At 36.3% G+C, this 18,245-nt stretch overlaps 1 protein-coding gene across 5 annotated transcripts in view; it reads right to left on the reverse strand.

Moving 5' to 3' along the window:
* Positions 1 to 18,245, reverse strand: part of LOC126371906 (uncharacterized) — a 254,081-nt gene that overhangs the window by 89,348 nt on the left and 146,488 nt on the right. For 2 of the 5 annotated variants that reach the window (XM_050017347.1, XM_050017346.1), the window contains exons 8-9: positions 8,301 to 8,488; positions 5,665 to 8,213 (exon numbers count right to left, since the gene is read on the reverse strand). The exons of the other annotated variants lie outside the window; for them this stretch is intronic. In XM_050017347.1, coding sequence (XP_049873304.1) covers positions 8,000 to 8,213; positions 8,301 to 8,488 — 402 coding nt within the window. In that variant the 3' untranslated portion in view covers positions 5,665 to 7,999. Of the gene's footprint in view, positions 1 to 5,664; positions 8,214 to 8,300; positions 8,489 to 18,245 lie in introns of those variants that run through there. 5 annotated transcript variants of the gene reach the window in all.

Consider the following 18,245-nt stretch of genomic DNA (forward strand, 5'->3'; position numbering starts at 1 on the left):
ATAAGTCAATTTCGCCCAAAATGTCGCTTAAACCCATTTGCCTTTCAACCCTCGATTGTGTTAATGGTGTATATATTCCAATTCAATTCCAAAATATACTTTATAATATATACCAAATTATTTTAATAGAATTAGAGTGTACGTGTACTTACATAGACAAATATTATCGCAAAGATGTATACGTAAATACTTAAGGTTAGAATAAAAAAAAAAGAAAGTTATTAATATAGGTAAAACTAGTAAGTAAACAAATGTAATAATATAAACAAATACGAATTCCATGAATGTGTATTGTGTAGTCTGTCTGTGTTAGTACCTATATATACCTTCTTCCGTGGTAGATACCTATGTTCAGTGGCGGATTTACCAGTAGGCTGAGTAGGCTGAAGCCTAGGGCGGCAGATTTTAGGGGGCGGCAAATTTGGCCTAAAATTTTTTTTTGTCTTACAGAAATAAAAAAGACATTATTATATAAGTAAGTACATAAAGAAACAAGTGACAAGAATTTTAATATTTTAGTATAATGGACAGTGTACTGCACATTCTTACGTCTGTACGGGCTTCAACCGAACATATTTTGCTAACATTACGCCCTGCTTTTGGTAGCGCTGTGCACTCGATTATTATTAGTGTGAAACGCAGCGGCGGCGTAGCGTAGTGGAGGCGGCAGGGGCGGGTTTTTAGGGGCCGACAAAATTTCACAATTTATAATCTATAAAAAATTCTTCTTCTATCGTGTGGGTTGTGAGGTGGATTACCAACCTCATCAACCCAAAAAAAAACCCGTATATAAAAATGAAACCCGTTTTCCGTTGTCACGACATAACATAGAAACGGCTTGAGCGATTTGGCAATTTTTTTTTGTAGTTTTCTAATAATCTGTACAAGGTTCTTACGGAAAAAATATTAAGAAAAAATCTCAGAAGGATTGAAAAATATACATTTAATTTTTCATATTTTAAAAAACGCGCGTAACGAATATAGACATCATTAAATTTAAAACAAAAAATCTGTGGTCATTTGTAAATTGAAATATCTAAATAAAAGGGCGGCAAAATTGTCTTCCGCCCCGGACGGCCGACACCCACGCTACGCCGCTGGTGAAACGGTCACTCAACGTAAACGATACGTACTAGCCACGAGCGCAAATAAAGAAATAAACCTACTTAAACGAATCTTTGAGTTAACGATCAAATCCTACAACTACAACTGAAGGTGGAGCGCTGATCGCCGAGCTACTAGAGTGGAATGTTGTGTTAATGACTGTGATAGCGAATCGATGCTTTTGGCCTGCCGCAAGCGGGTCTCACCAACTGCATTGAGAAAGCGCACATATCACTGTGTAACTAGCACGTTCTTCTTCCAGCGAAGCTTTAACAATTGACGCCACGATGGCAACTAACATAGATCAACTCCTCGAGAAACAGAAGGTGAACTACGATAACATCAAGCAAATCACCTCCAACTACGCCAAGGATACTGTTCAACGGAAGATTTTCAGTTATCTAGAAAAACGTCTAGAGGCTTTGGAGGCTCACTGGGCTGAGTTTAGCATGAATCACGGGAAACTTGCACCACTCGTGACGCCTGACATGGACTACGTCATTCAAGTAAACGGTAGCTTTATACGACAAAACACGACAGAAGATGTTCAAGGAAAAACTATCTATATCTCTCATGTCACCACGCCCTACAATTGATGTCCAAATGAAAGATAACTAAACGGCAAGTTCATCTAAAGACAAGAATAAAGTGCTTTTGAAAAATCGGCTTCTAAAATTAACGTCGAGACACTAATCGCCAGAAAACAACGCCTAAAATTGATATACCCGAGTTAAATAACAAGTGGGTGTCTTTTTGCGATTTTTATATGCTAACGAAGTCGTAAAAATTGCAGCTACTGAAATCTAAACTGAGAGGTGAACCAGAAAAGCTCGTACAGCATTTGAATATCAGCGCCGACAATTACGACTCGGGCTGGGACATCTTTCGTAACCGGTATGAGAATGGACGACTCTTATGGTCATCATACATAAACACGGTTCTCAGTTTACCTGACATCCAAGCTGCATCGGCAATCAACTTATGCAGGACACTGTGAACGAGTGTATAAACGGCCTTAACACAGAAGTTTTGCGTCGTGCTGGTCTATCCGGGATAGAAGCGCTCATCATAAAGCATCGACTGAGATGGTGCGGTTACGTCTTGCGAATGGATGACAGCAGACTACCGAAAGCAGTTTTCTATTCCGAGCTCTCTAGCGGAAAGCGAAAACATGGTGGGCAATATCTGCGTTACAAAGACGTGCTTAAGCGCAATCTCGTGGCATGTGAGATACCAACAGTTAGTTGGGTGGATTGTGTTTGTCTTAGACCGGAATGACGCCGCGCCGTTCACAAGAGCGTCAATTTATTTGAAAAGAAGCGTTTACAAGATCTCGACGCAAAGCGCCAAATGTGGAAGACTCGATCAAAACCCACACACTCAATTCGTCAGGCCAGCTTTATTGTGTGCCGTATGACCGGATCTTCAAGTCGAAGTTCGGTTTCGCCAGCCACATCAGAGCCCACCACAACATCGATCCAGGATAGATATTCAGGAGTCACCGTCGCCGGATACGGTTTGGACGACATGAATTATGATAATTAGTACTTACATGCTGCTGTTTTAGCTCAACAGTATACACTTCACTAAATCGACTGCTGTAAAAAAATCTAGAAACTGACACAACTTACTTCACAATCATATTAATAACGGGAAAAAGCCGATGTAATGAGGACGATAGAATACAAATCCGAAAGTTGCAATTTTATTAACAGAATAAAAGTACTAATTAATTTGATTGTGAACTAAACTAGCGTATTGAATTTTAGAGGTCAGTAGGGGCGGCAAAAATTGAATAGCCTACTGGCGGCAAATTTGTAAATCCGCCACTGCCTATGTTCGTCTTCTCCTCTCTTCTCTTTATCTTTTTATTCTAACAAAACATCAATGAAAGGCCCAACATGTGGCTAAAACTGGAAGCACCACCACGCCACCACACCGTGTGAGGTCACACTATGATAAAATATTAATTAAATGAACGCCGACTTTACAATGCAGCCTTCGACCAAATTGGTGTAATTATAGTAACATAAGCTTTACAGATGATACAAACGGCTTGTCGAACTTGCCGACAAAAAACAATCGATACACATAAACTATTTAAGGGCTAATAAAACGAAAGTAGGAAAAACTTTGGGGTTTAAATTACTAAGGCAAACAACGGAAAGGCTATCTGAATGTTTCATTCGACGTGGATCCAAACACACACAAATACAACTTCCTGATTTTTAATGGACAATGAAAATGTCAGTTTTATTTGGACGTACAACACCAAATTACGTGAAACACTTTAGTGTGATTTTCAACCATAATGGCGGAGGATTTAAAAACTTTGAAACCCGTGATGGCCGGGGTAGCATCCCGGCTTGGGCTGTAAACCACTGAATTCAACTTTGTGAGTCAATTCATGCGATGTTTGTTTCTGAGTTTGTTTGTTTGTTTGATCATAGGTAATTGATATCACGTGCGCTTATGCCCTGATAACGGCAATAGGCTCGCCCCCTATTACACGGGACTTCAACATAGCTGGCGAGCAGTGGGTGGCTGCTTACCTCGTCGGGGATATATGGCGTTTTTCTATGTTACGTTTAAAAACTTTCCGAATGACATTTTGATATGCTGTTGACCGGTAATCATCGAGTGACCGGAACCTAAAATTGCAGTAAGTAATTAGATACTTAAGTACTTTGATATATACTTACGATTCCGCATCAAAAAGGTATGGAAAGAACATGTGTGGTGAGGGTGAGACCGTTCTAGTGTCACGCATATGTTGCTGTGTGCTTTGTTTTCGTATCATAATTAATTACACACAATTTCACAACCATGCATACGTTCACACGGATACTCATACCAACTGGCACTCACATTCACCCACGCGCCCGAGAACATAACGAACACACTTTTTTGATGTGACTTATCGTATATTTGCTATTGATATTACATTAACTATATACTACTGTTATTTGCCGTTGGTCCCGGCTATTAGCCGTATAAATCATCTCCACCAACCCGCAGTGGAGCAGCGTGGTGGAGTATGCTCCATAACCTCTCCGGTTGATTGAGGGGAGGCCTGTGCCCAGCAGTGGGACGTTATATAGGCTGTTTATGTAGGTATGTATGTATTACATTAACTACTTAGCAGGAACATCCTAAGTATATGCAGGTAACTTTACCCCACTACTTTAACTCCAAAGCCCATCGCCAATATCGCGTTATTGTGACTCGGTCACACAATATGAGTCAGTCAGGACGCCTGAGCACAAAATCGCTAACCTTCATAATAATCCTTAACGACATTTTACGACGTCACGCCACTCAGTACGTTAAAATCAGATCGTTGCGACGACGCAACGGGCCGACAACGCCCATACGACCTCTCTTTTAATCGATATGAAAATGTCCACATGTGTGTGTTCACATCGCTGGCAATCAACAGCCGACCGGAACCACGCAACTCAATATTGCAGTAATTACTTTTAAAAGCTCCAAAGTCGCCTTTTCTTTTACGGACATTTTAATATTACGCTATGAAGCTTTGTGGTTAGCAGAGTCATTATAATTACTGGCCTGTAGGCTAACGTGCGCATCGTGGTAATTTTTTTGTCACGGTCATTTTATCGATTCTGAAAATTTTATTATGTCGTTTTGTTGATTGATACTAATATGTGAACCCAAATAGGTCATGTCGTTCTGTCAAAATACGAACAAAATCACTTGGCACACATGTTAGGGAAAAAACAAACTTATCCTCTTTTGCAAATAAGTAAATAATAAAGCGAGTAAGTAAGCTAGCCTTATGTTTATAAATACTTAACCTAAAGAACATTCTGTCATCAAAGAACATTTTTTGTATAAAAAAGTGATGGAAAATCGTTCTATTCTAGGAAGAGTAAGCAAAAAAAAAACACTAAATATAGTAGCTATAAATGATATCTTCCCAGACGTAAGAGTCGACGGCGACGCCCTTAGCTGGTGTTAGCCTGGGCGCGAACGTGACTAGCAAAACCAAGTCCTGTTGCAAGAAGCACAATATGGAGTTCCACTTGAGTTATAAGTGTAGCGGTAGGATGGGTTGAGTTATTCGGATCTGGCGTTTGGCGTCAATATCTTCAAGACGGGCCCGTCTGTTCAAAGTTTTCTCATCCCGATTTGACTCTGACTGGCAAGCTTCTCTCATGATTCACTAGACTGCCAACAGTCAGGTGACGTTTCAAGACATCCCTGTAACGCAAGTTATCTCCGGCCGGTTTGCGTTTGCCAGAGCTAAGCTCATACTTCTTTTGGCAACCAGGTAGACTCCCAAGGTGACCACACCAGCGAAGTTGACCTTTCTTTAAAGGATACTCCATTCTAGTCAGTTTCGTTCAGCGTATCACCTCCGAATTTGGAACACGATCCTGTCAGCTCAACTGAAGAATTGCTCGAAGACATTTCATGTGGACTGTACGTGTAGTATCACGAATATGACCGGCAATAAAAAAAACATTAAGTATTTAATAATTTATTTCACCGTGATAGTAAATAGGTAGTCATAAGGATGTAAATAATTGTACAATATACTTAATAGACTTTTTATAATTTTACATTAAAATTATGAGCATTAATATAATATCGTGTTCTGTATAGATATGTACACTTCATAATAGACTATAATACGAAAGAACTATTCAGATACTCATGTAAAAGCTACTCTAATTATAAAACGATTTTGTGACGGTGAAAATACAATTGGAGATATATTACTAAAATACTTTCTTCCTTTTCAAACGCATTTTATAAAGAAAGTCACAATTATTATAATATGACACGAAAATTCTAATATTATGACTAACGTTGTCTGGAGGTTAGTATTTCAAGGTTATACAACTAAATCGATATATTACAAACTCAAACTTCGAATACAAAACGATTTACTATGCTAGATTTGAAAATGAAATACACAATCATAAAATATTGGCACAAGACAACTTTGACCGTACCTACGTAAGCAAATACTAGTTTGCAAAATTATCTTCTTACACATCCCTATGAGGCCTAAAGACGCTTGTAATGTTGATAATAAGTATATTTGTCTTAATTATTCCAAAAAAGACACTCTTCCTTCTACATTTAAATATTTTGCTTCTTGACAAAAATGAGCAAAAAAGTTTCAACTTGACTATAGCCTAAAAGGTTAAGCACAATGCATTTATAGGTCAAAATCAAATTATCACTCAAAACATAGGTTTAGTCATAGAAACAAGCAATAAGATCGATTTTTTGTACATTTGTCATAATATTTTATTACGAATGAATAATTGTTATAAAATTGCGTTCTTTATCAAATCAAACTCTCCCCATCTTAAGAAGTTTTTTAGGCCTGGATAAATATCCTAATTAAAATTGCCGATACCTAACAAAAAAATTTACTTCTGTTAAGCTCGACTGACGAATGATTTTATTTATATTACTTTATATTGATATAATGGAAGTTTATCAATATTTCTTACTTGCTTCTATAACTGTTACCTTGATATTTTATAAAATAATTACACAAAGTCATTTGATATACATATTTGAGGAATTATCATCTAGGGTATGTGCAACACTCAACTACCTAATTTCCATGATTTGAAGGATAAATCTATAAATAGTGGAGGGAATAACAATAGTCTTAGCTTTAAAATAGATATCATAGTTAATGACAAAAATGGTAATTGTAGGAGTAGAATATCTCCACTTGAATTTAAGGCCTACGTTGACGTTTCCTGTCCACCTGGTCCCTAAACACCAGTTCGAATCCATTACATTAGAAAATTGCAAATGAACATCGCAGACATTTTAAAGTTACAAAATGGATCTGCTTTTATTTCTACAAAAGCAACAAATTAAAATAATTAATAGAATCAATTGACGATCCTTTAAATACTTGGATAGTCAAGGGAATCAAAATATGAACTTTGCGAGGTTCAAACAAATGTGGGCGAACTAGTCAAACTAGTTACAAAGGCTAGACTACACGGCACATTAAAATTTTATACATAATATTTTAGGAATAGTTCCTAAACCTTCAACACACCTTTTCCTCGCTCCGATGTTTCCATAAATTCTATACCGTTTACGCTTACGCTCTAAAACACCTGTGCAGATAATACATTTCTTGGACCAAAGTTCAACCTTCGTATCTTTTCATAAAGCTACTTCTAATAGAGACTACACAAATATTATTATAGTGGGACCGTATCTACAAGTTATATGTATAAAAGTACAGATACTACACTCACAATAGACTAGCAAATAAAGAATACACAACGAGACATCTAAATTACTGCAGATTATTATAATACAATAGCTAGAATTATACAGTTCATTTAAACAATACTTATATAAAATTGCTTACAAGAACTTCATAATAGACATCTCATACTCTTCGCATATTCAATTAAGTTAAAAGTGGCACTGTAAATATTATTAATAAAGTTATTGTGCTGTTCTTAAACACTAATAGAGTGAATGTTAAAGTTCTACTCGTCCACTCTCATTTATTTTAAACACTCAATAGAGACACGAGATAGTATTAATATAAAAATATTAATGTTATAGGGAAATAAACACACCATTCTATAGACTATGGTCCCTCAACAAGACACACTTTTAAAGTAACAGTAGATTAGAACTTCAGCCGAAAGTCTTCGTTGTGACGCTCAAGAGTCTAGCTTTAACCACTCATCACTTAGCTAGATACATGACACACACTATTTGTATCACAAGACTTATAAATAGTTTTTAAAGAAGTCCACAGTGCAATTTAGTGCAAAAGTCTAGTCTCAGCTTAAGGACTTTGTGCGGGGCTGGGCCACGGTGGCCTCATCTTTTCCAGCACATATTTGAGCTGGAAACTAGTATGGAAATGCTACAGATACTCATCTATCTGATCATAGTCCTCATCTGGGGGAGAGGGGCCAGACACTGAGAGGATTGGTAGTCCGAAGTGCTTGACAGTTTCAACACTACCACTGTCATCGGATTTGCTGGCTTCTTCATTGATTGTCTCCTCTCTCGGTTTGACTTTGCAGAGCCTCTCCGATGAGTCGCTCATTGTTGTTAATGGGATGTTGTCCGCTGACCTGCGAGACATTATTTTAATATTTATTAATATATTTTAATAATTTTGTTTCATGAGAAAAATGAAGATATACTTAATGAAATCTTACCTAGCTTTACGACACAATTTAGATTGAGAGCCGTGCCTCCTCAGGAACTCGCCAGCGTCGAAAGCGGCGAAACCAGTAGGCTCGGCAGAGACGAATATAGCAGAATTGACACGCGGTCGGTTACAGCGCGCCAATAACCGCTCCTCACACTCCAAGCTCTGTGTGTGCGTATGCGACCAACGCATGTGCTGGAACCAAACAAGATAAATATAAACCTCTTAATAGAACCAACGCTAAAGCACCTGAAAATGATTCATTGCTAGAAGTTATCAAGGGTGGCGTTTCTAGCGTTACCAAAGTTAAAGCATCCAGAACGACGAAGAAAATCAACATGAAATTCAAAACGCTCAAGCAAACTCTAACGTAAATCCCAAAGTTATAATGGTTTCTCAAACAAAATTTTACGTTCGGCGAAATATCAAGCGTATTTAGAGTACAATTCTGAGCATAATATAATTAGGAGTAACTTTGGAATAAGATTACCATCCTAAACTTTGGAGCCAAGAAGTGACAAGGGAGTTTCTAGCTTTGCCCGCATGTGCTTTGCGTTAATTCTAACCTACACGTGTTTGCTCTGAACATAATTGACATGCTTGGATTTATTTAAGCAAGAAGTTTCTGGATGAACAGCATAATTATATATTAGCCTCATGTTTGAATATAAATTCAGGCATAGTATAATATTATTTAGTTAGGAATATAGCTGGTTCAAATGTCGATATGACGTAAAATTAATCAGAAATAAAATAACAGGACTAGGAACATCAAAATTTGTTTTTAAAATATTAAAAGTAGGTACTACTATTTTTAATACATAATTCAAATGCTTTTTAAAATAATACCGGAAAGTAGTAGGACTGTTTATTTATGTATCTTTCGTAACCTTTTGCGTGCAAGTGAAGAGTCATCATGACCAACATGCGATATTGTGACAGCGACAAATGTGCTCCAAACGTGAGCACTCTACAGTCAAGCTTTTTACTGATTATTGGAAAAAAATGGGAAACTCAAAATTCTGCTATAATACATTACATATTATTTTTATGCTGCTATGTTACTAAATATGATTCTTTGACTCAAATACTTAAGGGCCTACCTATATATATACCTAATGCTACTATGATATTAATATAAGTAGACTTAAGCGACTGAATAGAATTCGCACAAGATCGTGCAAAATGAAAGAACGGAATAGGGTTGTAAGTAATGGTAGGTAGCCTAAAAATCTAGCGTACATTCGAAGGACTAAATAGGGTATATTCAGTACGGTTAGTTTTCAGATGCAATTAAAACGAAATATTTTGTCTTTTGTAATATACACAAAGTAACTGACGCAGCCTTCAATGGAGGTTTGTAACATATTACAATGAGTAAACATAACATGGGTGGTACCACGGGACTGCCACTCATTCGGCCTCACGCGATACTCAAGTTTAGGACTCGAGCAGACAATTTATGTGTCAGTGATATCAGTCTAAATATTATTGAGCTTTAAGTAAAAATTAAAAAAGAAAGGAAATTGAAAAGTGCACTGGAATTGAAATTCACATCAAAGAGAATGTATTTACAGTAAAATTCGTGAAAGATGTAGACGAGTAAATTGAAATCTCACGTCTGGTGCATGAAATTAGTTTTAGATGTAAATAGATTTAAACATCTTTGTATGATCAACATTATGAGAACAAAGATTTTGCACATTTACTTCGTCGTGTTATTGAAATCTTACACAAATGATACTGATGACTCATAAAGAAATCTTAACATCTGACCTAAATATTTGATAAACTTTATCTACCGGTACATTTGCGTTGTATAACGTGGTATAAGATTCTGATCGTATTATGTTATTCAGATAAATATACCTTAAAGCTAACGTTATATTTATCATTATACAAAGGCTTATAACTTTCAACATTTGACCACACATCGCGTGCAATGCCCCTTGAAATGTAGAACAAGGCTTATGTCCATTATTAAGAGAGTTTCATTTACTTGTTTGCTAAAGAAACATGGTCGCCCTGACTCGCATATTTTTGTTTGTCCAAGTTATGTAGACAAGTCTGCGGAATGGTTACGAAGTTCTAGAACTAAAATTGTTGCTGCTTTATTTAAACCTATTGTATATTTAATACAATCATCAATGAATTTACTCATCGTAATCTATACGTAGAAATGTCTATCACGTATTATAGGCATCACATGGTATGATAATGATTTTACATTATCCTTGCGAAAATTCTCTTATGTACTTTAATTAAGATAGCAATACATGTTTGAGAATGGTGAATAGAAGTATTTTTAAATTGTGAAGAACAACCTGTAATCGATAGAAAATGTATTTCTCGGAAATAATAATATTATTGAGAAATCAAATGACTGTGTGAAAATTATTACAATAATGATGAATCTCATAAACAATTAATGTTCCGTGATATATTCTCGTTAGACGTCGGATATATCTGTCCTTGAAGACCACCAGTTAATAACGCGGTATACCACAAACCCCGGACCACATACAATAGGTAATTACCTATAGTCGATTATCAATACTGCAAAACCTTTGTGATAGGCAACAATCTCACTAATTGTGTCAGACTGACTAATTGTAAGATGCTTCGAGACACGTGTCAACTTAAAGTTTATAGTAACTAACACTATTTAAAAATACTTATTATGGATGACTATCATATTACTGTTATTTTCATATTTGAGAAAGTTTATAATTTCTTACAAAAGTTCCAATTATCGCACTGTACAGAGTATGTGAAACTTATATAATGCGTTTTTACTTGGACTTACCTATAGAACATCAAACTACCAAATCCGAGACTAAAATTAAGACTGTCTCAAGTGGTACCAGCATCAAAACCAGTGCAACAAATGCAACATTTATTTCTAGTAAATACAGGAATATTTAAGCATATTATTACAATAACGCAACATATTTACATTTAAGGTGTCTTCTGGCCCTTCTGGTGACTGTAAACAAACAATCGCATATACACTTGCTGTTAACAATATAGGCACAAGAACGACGTGGCAGAAATAACGTGACAATAAATGTGGTAGATACTAACGATTAAAGCCCTTAACTTCCTCCTAATGTTCAGTTGCAATCAAATCAGTGCAAGAATACCAGTGAAAATAGCAATAATATTTACATTTATGGAGTCTTCTGATCCAAATGTTGGTGGCTGCAACCAAACAATTACGACTGGGTTATTAGGTACTACCATAAAATGGCCAGATTTGAATGGGTCAATATTGAAACCTGTGCAAGTATTACCACTGAGTAAGGGAAATACGTAATGTATAATGTGGCGATGTGTAAATCAAGGAAATCTTCTGACAAACACTGTGCTGTTGCAATGATTCCGGTTATCGTGAGTCCTAAGAAATTGTAGCAAAATCGGTGCAAAACGTGACAAATACAATATTGTGTGCGTATGTTTATATACATTTAGGGAATTTTCTGCATCAGAGTGTAATCGCAGTAAATAATCACAATTGTATGGCGATGTTGATGTAAAAATCACTGCAAAAAATAGTAACATACAAAACAGCGAAACGTAGTAAATGCAATGTATGATATTCTGTCTTGCATGGGGGCTGCAGACACACGTTGATGACTATGTGAGTAGCCTAATAACGTCACAAGTGAGCCTTCTAGAGAAAACAATCAATCAGTGTCAAGAACAATCAACACAGATAAAAGTGTAATGAATTAACACACCCATATAACAACGAAGTCATGAAGGCACATCTGAACAATATTTAATGTAAAAAAATAGCTTCATAAAAATATCACAGTATTTAAACATGGTCGACGTGGTAGTTGCAAATCTGCGTGATGGTGTGAGTTTTGTGAATTAAGTCCTGAATAGTAACCAATGAAAAGAAATCCAGCGTGAGTAGCAAATACGTGATAAACCTTAGATTGAAAACAATATTTACGTTCAGGGAGCCTTCGAGTCCTGTAGTGTATATAACAACTCTGTGACGTTTGTGAGCCGTTCGATTTTGGACCTGAGTCAAAACTGGTGCAGTATTTCCAGCGTGCGTAGCAAATAACGTGAGACGCGACTTGTAACACACTAGTAAGCGTGCTACGGCTTACTTGGTGGTCGCAACCGGCACATCGGCATTGGCAGTGCGAGCATGCCCGCGCCCTTGCGCGGGCGGGGCTCCGCTAGCTGCCATGGATTTGTTCATCTTGGGCAGCATGCAGCAATGCGAACTGACAGCCACAGTCGCGGGCGCTCCTCCGAGGGTATTGGAAGCAACGGTCCAGAAGACAGCACACGTCCTGCGCACCACACCAGATAAAGCCCTCGATTCATATACAAGCGTCGACAAGCAACCGACTAATTTTATCAATATCATTTTCAGGCAAGCTTAACCTTTTGCTTGTATGTAAATAAAGGGCTTAAGCAACACGAATAGCCAATTAAAAGCTCAGTTCCAAGTCGCGTCGGTTGAATCATTAGGAGTAGGGTAGAAATAATTCAGTTACCTAATACGTGACAAATTTCAGACCTAAAACTCAATTAAGCGCGTAGTAAGTACGAAAAGATCTAGAGATAATAATATTACTTAACAAAATTAATAAAATGTCTAAACTAATATTGGTAACGTGAAACAAACCATAAAATTTCATTCAATGGAAATTATGTTTTAATATAAACTTTGATCTACGTAAAATCTACGTTGAAAATTTAAATATTTCTAGACTACGAACTAATTTATTATGAATACCTCAAATTCGAATCGTTATCTATTCTACGAAGCTAGCGTACGAGGTAGGAACGCTTACCATCATATAGGCCCAGAGACTTTTGTCCTATGAGAAGAAAAAAAAACTGTAATACCTAGAAGTGTAAAGAATATTTAGCGCTTTTAACATTAAGTAGTTAGTCGACTGTATAAGCTACACAACTAATCCTTGCTAAGCCGTATTAAGCCTTACATGAGGATCTACTAGTGAAAAGCAATGCTAAAATGTTTTTAGAGATAAGATATAACAAATACTGCATTGTAGTTGCTTAACATCTATTATGAATGATATTATGAGAGAGGAAGGATCAGATTTTAATGTATATGTGTATAAGAGCAGGTTTTGAAATAGATGAACTTTAGATAGCACTGAAAATAAAATTGAAAAGGCAAGTTGAACTGAAAATAATGGTGAATGTTAAAACAAAGTAGGAGTCTAAAGTCACTCGTGGTTGGCCAACCCTGAGACTCTTGACCCCTGAGCAAGTGACATAGGTATCTATTTATGACATTTCATATAGGGTGACAACCCTATACGAAATGACCCAATCCTGAGGGTCTAAAACACCACATCAAAGCAATTCATGTAAAAGAAATAATGCAATTTGACATAATATGCGCATATAAAAGTGCGCAATATCAAGAAGTATCAAATTTAATAACAATATCGCTTTTTTGGTGAATTACTTCAATATGTCTTTTTTTGGAGTCGTGATGTCTTTGAAGTCCGTCCGCCCCTTTAAAGTCGTGATGGCTAGAAAAGCAAATCTGAAGGAAAAGGCATCTGCTACGACGGACCCGTCTTTAGCAGAGATGTACCTAATACTGTTCATAGTTGAGCAGTGTTTTGCCTCATTGTCCTCTGAAGTCCTAGAGACATTTACCAGGTAAACGTGTTCTACTACCAAATGTATTAAAGTTACTTGAGTTTATTATTAAGATTAATGTCGTGTAGTTCTTGAACTCCCTATCCTCTACAAAAATCAAAAACCAAATATAGAACAATATTATAATATTAAAACCACGCGATGAATTAATAATTAAACATTATTTTAATGGTACGTAACCTACTTTTTTTTTTTTTTGTTTTTTTTTGGACGTGACTTATTGTAGATTTGCCGCAGATGGCATTAACTACTTGGCCGGACAAATGGGGAGCGCTGAAGTTAAAAAATTGATTCACGAATTAATTACTATTTAGGTTAATAATATGATTCAAGGCAAGGGATTTTATATGAAAACGTCAACATGCCAGGTCACCTAAAGGTTATCTAACCGCGGTTAGGGAACATTTAATAGACCTAATTCCCTAATTCCTTAGCAATAGTGCGCGGTAACGCGGCCAGTATAATGGGCACCTTTGAACCAGGTACGAGAGTGGGCGGTATTTTAGACTGACCTGCAGTGTTTGTACTGACTAATGTATCGATTACTATTATTAAGAAAAAAATATATTAATAGACTACAATATTATATTCACTATTAATAATGACATCAGCACTACACTCATGTCCGTGCTTTCGTGTGAAAACCAGGTTTTCTAACATAAACATTGAGTATTTATTAATTTTAATTCAGTCATTTATATTATAATATGGGTAGGTAATTTTTTTTATTTTTCATTATATCCTTAATCTAATACATGGTTTGAATAATGCCGTTAAACCACAGAGGTTTGTCTCGGCACCCATAACCTTCGTTTCGAAAATAATAAGTGTGCAACACAAGTATATATATCATAGTATCCGTAGGCAGGTGTTTTCACACAATCCGCATTAACTCAAACGCACCCTCGGCCTCGGCGCAACCATAATTACATTTGCAAATTAAATGAAATAACCATTTTAATTTATTAACCGAATCAATTCACCATTATGAAGGGAACAAATGGCCTTGTTAACAGTTTTTCTTCTTGGAAGCTGTCCCAGCACTGCATGAATCTTTTCTTCCAATTTATAGAGCAAATTGGAAAGTAAATCTTGTACAGTTTCATTAGAGCGATTGAAAAGATAAGCCGGTGAACCACAAGTATCTATAGTAGGAAATTGTTAGAGAAAAAAGGCACTTACGAAGAACAATGGGTAGGGGAAATTTTATTAAATGCCATGAATAAGAAAGTAAAATCAGATAAAATTAAACGTCATGCGTTAGGACTAAAAACAAACCAAGATTGCAGAGTTTTACACAAGATTATTATTTTGATAACACAAACACAATAAGTTATAACACATAATAAACAAACAAACATAATAGGTTGTATTGGGCTGGTTTTCCCTTCGCGGGTTGAAAGGTCAGACAGGCAGTCGCTTCTGTAAAAAACCGGACCTGTCAAATCTTAGGTTAGGTAAGCGGACCCCCTTGGAAACGGGATAATGTTAGGGAGATGATGAAACAAGCCAGGAGAGGGCTGGATAGACACAATTGAGATTTCTTACAAATGCTTTTCGATCTTGCTGAATGAAAACTTTTACAATGCGTTTAATTTTAAACTCCAACGAAAAGCAGTAATTATGCAGCTTAGAAGAAAAACAGTAGAATTTTAGAATAAATCCTTGACGACGATAGCAAGTCAACTTCGAAAGGATATGATAATATCAACGACATTGCAATCTGAAACATTCCAGCATTCAATCTAGCATAGACATTTTATTCCAGACCTACGACCGAATACATGAGTGATCACAAGCAAAATTCGACATTCGCTTGCTATGTAGGATTGTAGGCGGATTCAATTTATAAAGGCGCGCTTACAACGAGTAATACATTGTAAATCCCATTGTAGCATGTTCACAAGTACGTCACTAATACCAAGTAGGATTCCTTTTGCTATCACGAAGAAAATACACGATACGAGAATGTGGATTACGAGGAAATTTATTTAAGCGCATAAAGGCGGCGAGCGGAAGTTTCGTATGAAAATATTTATGTATACGCTGTTTATTTTATGCACACAAACGCTTTATACAAGTGCGTAAACGAATCTTTAAAAATACTTCACGAGCAATTTGCAAGTTGTACAACGTTTTATAAAGCATGTCGCATCCAAAACTTTTCGTATTAATTACATTCGAAATCCTATTCTATCCTACAGTGCCTGACGACACGGGTTCCGCGCTGCGTGTGGCGCAGATTATATCTACTTACCTCTAGAATTTTGACCAATAGACACGACGAATGCTATCTACGTAGATAAACGTACGGCTATTTTGGTCGAAGTCCTCGATATTATTCGAGCCGAGCTTGGCGTGGAACTCATGCCGCCGGCGCTAATAAAGACGCATCGCTAATCCTAGATAAAATTCCCTTTGCCAGTAGTAAGGAAGCTTTATAAAAGCATCAGGAACGAAGAACCTTTGAAACCTATGTACTTTTTAAGTAACGTAACTACGTAAGATTACAAGTATTATCTTTGGTCTGAATGTATCATAACTATAATAAGCACCTATTCAAATTGAATGGAAAGATCTACTTATAAACACAATTTTTCAATCATATCAGTAAGTGTACTAAAATGTTATGAATACCGTATAAAGCGTTAATAAAATTTGTTCGGATCAGAGTTAATCCTTCATGTTAAGCATTAATTTATAATGTTATTAAAATAACAGAATTTGCACATGTATTTTAAAAGTAATTACACTCGTTGATCAATTATTTTCTTGTGGTGAAATAAGCTGTGCCCAGCAGTGGGACATATAATATAGGCTGTTTATGTCATGTATGTTCCAAATTCAAAGCCCATAAAACCAGAACCTCCCAAAAAACTACACAATTTGTTAGCATGTGGGTGTAAATAATAAAATAATCTAATAATGAATGGATAGCGTGCGCCATGTAGAGTCATACTGTCATTAACGACACGACATAATATATACTAGTACGACAGATTTTTCTATTAACTGTCGACTGTAATGTGAATGAACTTCGCTGTATTGCGCTAAAACAAGGATTGTCTGTCAATTAACACATTTTTTCTTGGGTACTCACTTACTTAATGAACTCAACGCCATAGGTAATCAGAATACAAAACTACCCCTTTTAATATTTTCTTTACGCCCAGTCCACTATTGCACACACTCTGAAGACATTTAAATAGGAAAATTTATACTAATCCGGGCAAAGGCGTCCTACAAAATAAATCCAACAGAAAAAATATTCATAAAAAAATATCTTAGATAAAACCTCTTTTGCCAAGCCAGGAAAATAGATTCGTCCTAACCTTATTTTACCTTTCAATTCAAGAGTTGTTGGAGAAAAAACTGCGCTAATTACCTTGCCGAGAGGGAAGTCAGTCCATTAGAGACAATTGCCCTTAATCTGACTACTTTTCTACCTTAACAAACATTCTAGGCCAGGTTAGTATTGAGGTAAAAATAAAATGAGTATTAAGTACACATTTCATGCATTTTAGTCCGATCCAATAACGCCAAAAAGCTCGTTAGCACATTCAATAGTTTTTGCATTCAAAAACAATATTATCAACGACTTTTTGCTGTACCTTTTCACATACCTTTGATCTATAGAATAATGTAGTCAGCCCAAAATATATCAAAAGAATATAAGGATATACTTTGCTTTTTATACAATAAGTAGAAATATTTTACTTATCAGCAGAGTTTTTGAGAGCAGCAGAGATTTTGCAAAATCTTAAACAATTATTTACTAATTGATTTTGTTTTTGATACTATCGTTTACCCACCATTCAACCCAGATACGTTCCCCATTTGACCCATCAAGAGAATCCCATTCTTGCGCCGCGCTCGTTACAATTTTGTTTAACCGCCGTGTAAACAATTGGAGTATTATTGCTCATTTAGCATTTAAATACGAAACGTTTGTTTGGATTTGATCCAATATTTCAACGAAAACAATTCCCAATTTAAATGACGACCTCGTTAAATTTAATGGTGCACTATGGTTTATTGTTCGACTTCACAGTCGTAAGTCGCACACCCCGGACACTTCATACAAACAACTTCGTTTTACACAGGCTCCTAACATTGACGTTATCGACACGCGCATCTGTATGTGACGTTGGACGCCATACGATTCAAGTCTAAACTATGTTCGAGGGGAGATGAGGTAAACCTAGCTCAGACGCTGGTGGGGGGCGGAAAGTTGCCGTTCTATACGTAATATTCCTTATTCTATGGTATTGGTACCTGCAACCGC

This window comes from Pectinophora gossypiella, chromosome 13 (genome assembly GCF_024362695.1).
Source record: "Pectinophora gossypiella chromosome 13, ilPecGoss1.1, whole genome shotgun sequence".
Lineage (NCBI taxonomy): Eukaryota > Metazoa > Arthropoda > Insecta > Lepidoptera > Gelechiidae > Pectinophora > Pectinophora gossypiella.